Source organism: Prinia subflava, chromosome 19 (assembly GCF_021018805.1).
Source record: "Prinia subflava isolate CZ2003 ecotype Zambia chromosome 19, Cam_Psub_1.2, whole genome shotgun sequence".
Taxonomy (NCBI): domain Eukaryota; kingdom Metazoa; phylum Chordata; class Aves; order Passeriformes; family Cisticolidae; genus Prinia; species Prinia subflava.
The window spans coordinates 12,049,402-12,057,658 of NC_086265.1; the positions used below are offsets into that span (position 1 = coordinate 12,049,402).

The following is an 8,257-nucleotide window of genomic DNA, read 5'->3' on the forward strand; positions in this document are numbered from 1 at the left end:
GTGCCCCAGCCCGGCCAGCCCCGGGGGTGGGGGGCACTCACCGGACTTGTGGACGCTGCGGAGGCAGGACAGGGACGCGTTCAGCCGGGCACACTCCTCACTGTTGGCCCCAAACTTCTCCACGGTGGCACAGACCTGCTCGTCGGTCATGTCCAGCAGATCCTCCAGGCTGAGCTGCCCGGGGGCGATCTCCTGAGGGGGGAATGGGTCAGGAATGAGGGAGGAAGAACAAACTGCCCTGAGCACCCTCTAAACCTCGGGGAACACCAGTGAGAACCCACTTTCTTCAGGTCATGGACCTAAACCCATCCCTTTCCCACCTGAATCTCCAAGAAAATTGGGAGGAACTCGGGTTTTCTCTCCAGTTTTTCTATTTTTTTGGGTATATCCAGACCCAGCTGAACATCTGGGAGCTCCAGGAAAGCCCATCCCTGGCTGGGAACACACAGGGCTGTGAGCTTCTTACAGGATTCCCTTTTCCCTGGAGGTGGGATCGCCGTCGGTGCCACCCCCATCAGCTGCAGTGCCCAGGACGTGGCAGGAGGACACTGACGGGGACACGGGGGATGTCCCCACCACAGAGGGGCCCATGTGACACCCACTGGCGGGCAGGGCCGAGAACCCACAGACCCCGGGAAAAGCCGCCTTCCTTTTCCAGGTGGGAACGCCCAGCCTTACCTCCATCACCTCCTTACGGATGTCGACGATGCGGAACCAGTGCAGAAGCTGGGGGAAGCCCTCCAGTTTAGCGTTGCGCTCCTGCAGGGCCACCTTCCTCTTGCAGGACAGCTGCCGGCTGAAATACTTCACCAGCTTGCTCTGGAAAAGAAGGGAAACCCCTCATGGCACCCCCCCACTGCCAGCTGGGGCTCAGCTCTCACCCTGCCCCATCCCAAGGATCAAAATTCTGCCCCAAAACATCCCTGCCAAGCTCCTGCAGACAAGAGCATCGAGGTTGGGTGTCCAAGAGGGAATTTCTCTCCCCAAAAATCCCTTTATCAGCTCCTTCACCCCCCACTCAGTGCTGGGGTCTCATTCAGGGGGACAGCCCTGGGAATCCCCTGGGGAGTGTGAGGGGCACAGGGGGGACAGGCACCACTTTTCCCACAAACTCTGCCCCATCCCAGCTCTGTCCAGCTGCCCACAGGACACTTTTCCCACTTTTACCCCCAGCCTCAGGGCCAAGGACCCCTGAAGGACACAGTCCCCTCTCTTACACCCAGGTTTGGTGCCAAGGACCCCCCAAAAGCCACACTCCCCTCTTGTACACCCCATAAAACCCTACAACCACAGCATCACATTCCAAGGCTGGACTGTGGCATTTTCTCCTCATTCCCCCCTCACCAACCCAAATCTTGCTCCTCCTTCCTTCCTCCAGAGCCATCCCCTCCCTCTCTGCTCCTCTGTAGCCCCATCCCTGCTCGGATCATCTCCCAAATCCCCCAAATCCTCCCACCCCGAGGCCGAGGCCATTCCCAGCCGCAGTCCAGGAATATAAAAGTCCCAAAATAAAGCTGCGGAGCGCCTGCCCTCCTTTCCCGGGAATGTGGAGCAGGGCTGGGGAGCTGCTGGGATTTCCTGCTCCCGCTTTTCCAGCTGGGAGATTCCCCGGTGCCGGCAGCACTAGATGGTGCTGTGCCTCTGCTCCCGCACACCCCAAAAATAGACAGGTAAAACACGGATGGTTTGGGATACCGAGGTGAGGGGAGAACCCCACTGCGGGATTTGGGAGCTTTCCTGTCTCTCCCAGTCCTTTCCCTTGTGGCACCCACTAGTGACGCCCACAGGGGTTGGCATCACCCCCAAAATCACCCCCTGTCACCCCCCGGGAGGGTGACAGCCCTGCCAGGAGCTGGGGACGGGGTTGTCACCCCCCATGGCAGCTTCTCCCCATCCTCAGCCTGGCTACCAGAGATTAATTCCTGAAAATTAACCCCCGAAAATGAGGCAGGAACAGCAAACCCAGACCTGGGGAGGGCTGCATCTCTGCAGAGCCCTGCCCCACTTCCAGGGCTGCTTTTTAAGGAAAAACTCCCCCAAAACAGACAATCAGAGGGTTAAGGATCAGCCTGGATCACAAATCCCAAATACACTCCAGGCTCTGGGAGCTGAAGCAGCCCCAGGCACCTTGAACACAGCCAGAGGCAGCTCCTGTCTCCCAAAAAACGCCCTTGCATGGACACGGCTGCAGCAAAACACCAGGACAAGAAATTCCTAAAACATCCACATCCCGCCCCAGCCTGTTCTCCACTCTGCCTCCCCAGGTGGGATCCCAGCGGGAATAAAGGTGATTTCTGAGCCACCACGGCCTCAGCAGCGCCAAAATCAGGGTCCTGGGGCGGGAAGGGAGCTGGGGACAGGGCAGCCCCCACCCCCATCACCCAGAGCTGAGCTGGGAATGGGGAAAGAGTGGGGGAAACGGAGGAAATTTCATTTCCAGGCAGGGGAAACCCATCCCCACAGAGCCCTTGAGTGACAGGAGGGGTCGTTTTTAAAAAGGACCCTGCTAGGACCCCCGGGTGCTCTGATCCATGGATTTGCTCCAGCCGGGGGAAAAAGAGCCCCAAACCCCAAAAGTCCTCGGTGTTTTGATGGGGCTGGAAAGGGGAGGCGGCCGCATCCCGCAGGGAAAGCCCCATCCCGCGGGCTCCCCTTTCCCAGCTCCCTTTGCTTGCTCCTCCGTGCCTCAGTTTCCCCACCTGGAAGCGGGCGGGGGGCACAAGGAGAGGGGTGGGAATCCCGCGGATCCCCCCTCCTCCTGCTGTTGGATTTTGCTGCTGTTCCAGCTGAGGATGCTGCTGGAGGGGATCCAAAGCTTTTCCTGTGGCGCTGGGGTTGTTTTCCCACCTCTCCAGCGCCTCTCCCTGCCCCAGCTCTGCCCGGGGGAAAGGCAGGAGCGATGCTCGGGTACGAAGGAGAGAAAGCGCCAGGATTCCCTTCTCTTCGGAGGCTCCAGCAGCTCCTGGAAGCCCCCGGGTCCTTGGAAAACAACGTCCCTGCTGCCCGGGGGCGGGGGCGGGCACAGGAGCGATGTCCCCACTCCAGCCACTCCACAGGACCTCGGGTGACCCCAGCGAGGAGAGGGGCTGGGATCACCCGGGGCTGGAGCCGGATTTCCCAATCCCAGCCCTTCCCGTCACCCCGGGCAGGAATTTCCCTCGGCGCATCCCAAAGCCGGCACGGCCGCGAGCGGCGGCTCCCGCAGCCCCGGCAGGCTCCGAGCCGGTCTCCAGGGAGCGGTAGGGCCGCCGCTCCCCCCTGGAATGGGATCCTTGACGTCAGCAGGGCTGGCGACAGCACCGGCCCTGCCTGGAGACCGGGACAGGCGGCGGAAAATCCAGGAGGGGGAAGTTCATTCATCTGGCACCCGGTGAGCCGTCGGGAATGCCCATCCCATCCCATCCCATCCCATCCCATCCCATCCCATCCCATCCCATCCCATCCCATCCCATCCCATCCCATCCCATCCCATCCCATCCCATCCCATCCCATCCCATCCCAGCTGGATCAGCACGTCCATGTGGGATGCCTTCACGCTCTGAAGCGAGAGGTTCTCCTAAATAAACTCCTAAAAATCCTTTTCCATGACAAGAAACGCCACCAGAGCTGCTTTCCCCTGGCTCCCACCAAGGGGCTCATTATTCCAGAGGCACCTGGAGCACCCTGGGGCTGGGGAATTCCTTGCCACGGGTCTATTTTCCCCTCTCTGGGCTCTTCCAGGGTCCTGCTGGGCTTGTGAGATGTCTCTGGCTCTGTGCAGTCTTTATTTTGGGAGATGCTAAATGGTCCCTGGGATTTTGCTGGGAATACAGGAGCTGAAATGTCTCCATCCAGCACCCTGGGAGGATCCAGCTCTGGGAGAAGTGCACTGTAGTGTAAGACACCAGAGAATCCACACGTTCAGGCAGTGAAAATCACAAAATCATGGAATGGTTTGGGTTGGAAGGAGCTGAAAGCTCATCCAGTTCCCCCCCATGGGCAGGGACACCTCCCACTGTCCCAGGCTGCTCCAAGCCCTGTCCAGCCTGGCCTTGGGCACTGCCAGGGATCCAGGGGCAGCCACAGCTGCTCTGGGAAAATCCCAGTGCTGGAACAGCATCTCCACAGCCTGGGGAGGTTTGGGAATGGCCACAGCTCTTTCCTTGGAGCCTCTTCCCATCCTCACCACACGGCAGCCAAAAGTATCCTGGGAGAGTTCCCTGCTTCTGGCAGGAGCACGGCAGCCCTGGGAGAGGGAAGTGTTGATCCTGGGGTTATCCTTGGAGCCTTCCACCAGTTCCTGGGAGCCCTGACCCACATTTTGGCGTTGGGATGGGGTTTAACCCCACAGCAGGACGGTGCTGTGGCACAGTCGGGAATATCACCCAGCTCCGAGCAAATTTTCCTTCTGCAGTTCCCAAATTCCACCAAACACAGCCCCCCTTATCCATATTTACACCTCAACCCCAAATTTAGAGCCATAAAGCCCAACTGCCACACTTGGACAGGGATAAACCCCACAGGCCAGGCAGGGCTGAGGGATGAACACGCAGCTCCTTTGGGATGCTGCCCCATAGGTACCAAACCAGCCTCGATTCCCACTCCGGGTGTTTTATCCCAGCTGCTGCCTTGGGTCCCACTGGAACCAGTCCCAAGGCATAAGCAACACCCAAAAATCCTCCCAGCTCCAAGGATTGCCACTGGAACCAGGCTGCAGCATGGTACCCATCCCAAAAATGCTGCACGGCAGGATGCAGGAGGATGGGAGCGCACAATCTACCTTAAGGTGGCTTAAAACAAACAAAAAAAGAAGGTAAAAGCTTCCATTAATCCAGCAAAATCAAGGTTTAGCCTGTGAAAATTAACCAAAAAACCACAGATTCTCCCCTTTTATTCCAGGCTCGTGCTGACACAAGGGCTGGGCACTGTCTCCAGTGCCCTCCCAGTGCCACATCCCAGGTCACCGCTCCCTTTGCCATGGCACTGCCTGTCCCGGCTCTGCTGCCACCAGATGGGAAGGGAGAGGTGCCGAGCGAGGCCTCGGAGCCGGTGTCACGTCCTTGGGACGTGGTGGTGGCAGCAGGGACTCAGGGACACACAGACTCGGGGACTCAGGGCCAAGCTCCGCTCCTGCTGACACTGGTGGCAACCCAGGACAACTCCAGGAGCCAGTCCAGGGCTGGCATCGGGAATCTGGCCCTGATTCACTCCCCTTGTGGGAATCACCCTGGGTTTGAGGTGACAAACTGCCAGAGAGGGTCAGCAGGGATGTCCTTGGCTGGAACAGCCCAAGCTCCCGGGCTTTGGGGCTGTTTTAGGGACGGCAATGCTGGGGCTCCCTGTGGGTGGAACTGAGTGATCCATAGGGGCTGGAGAGGTGCTTCCCTGTGAGAATTTGTAGGATAAAGTCCCCCCTGGCCACCTCCAGACCCCTCATCCAGCCCCAGCGGCACCGGGATGCAGGGAAGGAGCATCCCAGCAGGATGGCTCCTCCACGCCCCCCTGCTCCCCTCCATGTCCACGGGACACAGATGGAATCCTCAGTGCTGATCTCAACGAGCCCATCACTCCATGTGGGATGAGCTCCTGGAGTCCTGCACCTCCTGGCAGGTTCTCCTGGGGATTTGAAACCTGCCTGCATCCCAAAAAGTCTCCAGCACACCCCAAATCCCTGTTATCCCTCTCCCAAGGTTGCTCCAGGACCAACAGCTGCCAGCCCCTCACACAGAGTTGGGATGAGACAGGGCTTGGATCAAGGGGAGGCAGCAGGAATGAGCACAAGCTGGGATGCAGAGCTGCACCCCAAACCCGGGCTCTCCCCACGCGTGGCACAGCAGTGATGTGGTGATGCCCCAGTTGCTCCCACAGCACTCAGGAACTTCGGGAGCAGAAGCAGCAGGACAGGATGTTCCAGTCCCGGTCCAGAGCCAACAGCTGCCCCACAGAGGGGCTGCAGGACCAGCTGAAAGGCCTGAGTGGGACCAGGCTCTGCAATCCCCCCACCCACAGCCCCAGCTCCGCGTCAGCCGCCCCCCACAGCACCAGCACGGCCCCGCTGGCGTCTCCCCAGGGTCACGGCCTCGCTTCTCCTCGCTCTGTGCCAGCTGCAGGGATCCCACTCAGCCCTGGGAATCCCTGGCCGTTCCCTGCCCACCACAGACCTCCTGCTGAACCGGGAATTCACCCCAGTGGGGGCTCAGCTCGCTCCGAGGGCAGCCTCATCCCCTTGGCGGCAGGAGTGGGGAGGGGAGGAGGCAGCCGGGCCGGGGTTGCTGCCTGGGGGAGGCTGCAGGTGGGTCGGGGGATGCAGGCTGGGGGGAAGGGATGCAGGTGGGCTGGGAGGAGGCAGCCAGCTGGGACACTTGGGAGGGATGCAGGTGGGCTGAGGGGATGCGGCTCAGGGAAGGGGATTCAGCCAGGCCCAAGGGATGCAGCCCCGTGGAAGGGATGGATGCAGGTGGGCTGAGGGGATGCTGCCTGCGGGAAGGGACACAGCCAGGCCCGGGGGATGCAGCCTGCCACAAGGAACGCAGGTGGGCCGAGGGGATGCAGTCCAGGGAAAGGGATGCAGCCCGGCTGGGGGGATGGAGCCAGGCAGCAGGGGTGCAGGTGGGCCGAGGGACGCAGCCCGGCTGGAGCAGGAGCCAGGAGCAGGGGATGCGGCCGGGCCGAGGGCTGCAGGAAGGGGGAAGGGATGCAGGTGGGCCGGGGGATGCAGGTGGGCCGGGGGATGCCGCCTGCTGGCGGAGGAAGCCGGGGGAGGGACGCGGCCGGGCCAGGGGATGCCGGGGGATACCGGGAGGATACCGGGAGGATACCGGGAGGATACCGGCGGGCTGCGGCCGGGGCCGGCCCGCCCGGTGTGTCCCGGCAGGAGGGTTGGGTGGTCCCGGACCCACCTCGGGGCCACCTGCAGAGCGCGCAGCCTCACTCGGGCGCACCGCAGCGCCGCGGGGGAACCCGCCGCGGCCCGGGGGGGGGTGGGGGGGAGACAGATGGGGGGGGTGTTGATGTTGGGGGGGGTCGGCGGGCCCGTACCTCCAGGGTGCGGATCTCCTTCTGCGTGAGGTCGTTGGAGGCGGCGCACTTGGTGCGGAGCCCCTCCAGGTTGGAGATGCTGATGTCGATCATGTTCTGGACCAGCTCGCACTGCTGCAGCGCCTTCTGCAGACTCAGCTCCTGCTCCTCGCTCCTCGTCATGTTGTCCTCATCCATCGCTCGCCGCCCCCCCCCCCCGCCCGCCCGCCCTCCCCTCCGCCCGCCGCCGCCGCGGCCCCCCCCTTCCCTCGGCTCCGCTCGCCGGCCCCCGCCGCCGCTCAGCCCCGCTCGGCCGCGGCCCGCAGCATCGCGGTGCCCACCGAGCCGTCAGCGCGGCGCCGCCGCCGCTACCCCCCCCCGGGCGCGGCGGGGCGGGGGCGGGGGCGGCGCGCTCCGGCTCCGCGGGGCCGCGCTCGCTGCGCGCCGCTCCGCGCGGGAACCCCCGCACACCCCCGGGCCGGCACCCCCCGGCCCCGGCAGCCCCGCGGCGCCCGCATCGCCCCCACACCCGCACATCGCCATCCTCATCATCACCCCCACAGCATCTTCAGCACCCCCCGCCTTATCAACGCCCCCATCCTCACCATCACCCCCAACCTTATCAACACCCCCATACTCATCATCACCCCCCAACCTTATCAACACCCCCATCCTCATCCTCACCCCCCAACCTTATCAATGCCCCTATCCTCATCACCCCCAACCTTATCAACACCCCCATCCTCATCATCACCCCCCAACCTTATCAACACCCCCATACTCATCATCACCCCCCAACCTTATCAACACCCCCATCCTCATCATCACCCCCAGCCCCATCACCCCCACGCCTCCCCATCCTCATCATCACCCCCCAACCTTATCAACACTCCCATCCTCATCATCACCCCCCAACCTTATCAACACCCCCATCCTCATCATCACCCCCCAACCTTATCAACACCCCCCATCCTCATCATCACCCCCAACCTTATCAACACCCCCATACTCATCATCACCCCCCAACCTTATCAATGCCCCTATCCTCATCACCCCCAACCTTATCAACACCCCCATCCTCATCATCACCCCCCAACCTTATCAACACCCCCATCCTCATCATCACCCCCCAGCCCCATCACCCCCACGCCTCCCCATCCTCATCATCACCCCCAACCTTATCAACACCCCCATCCTCATCAGCATCCCTCCACCCTCATCACCCCCAGCCCCATCACCCATCATCCCCCCATCCTCAGCA

General features: G+C 62.2%; 1 protein-coding gene across 1 annotated transcript in view; it reads right to left on the reverse strand.

The window, feature by feature from the left end:
* KSR2 (kinase suppressor of ras 2) overlaps positions 1–7,194 on the reverse strand; it is a 75,014-nt gene extending 67,820 nt beyond the window's left edge. The window contains exons 1-3 of the mRNA XM_063415825.1: positions 7,018–7,194; positions 679–819; positions 42–192 (exon numbers count right to left, since the gene is read on the reverse strand). Of these exons, the coding sequence (XP_063271895.1) occupies positions 42–192; positions 679–819; positions 7,018–7,194 (469 nt within the window). The remainder of the gene's footprint in view (positions 1–41; positions 193–678; positions 820–7,017) is intronic.
* Positions 7,195–8,257: the final 1,063 nt, after the last annotated feature.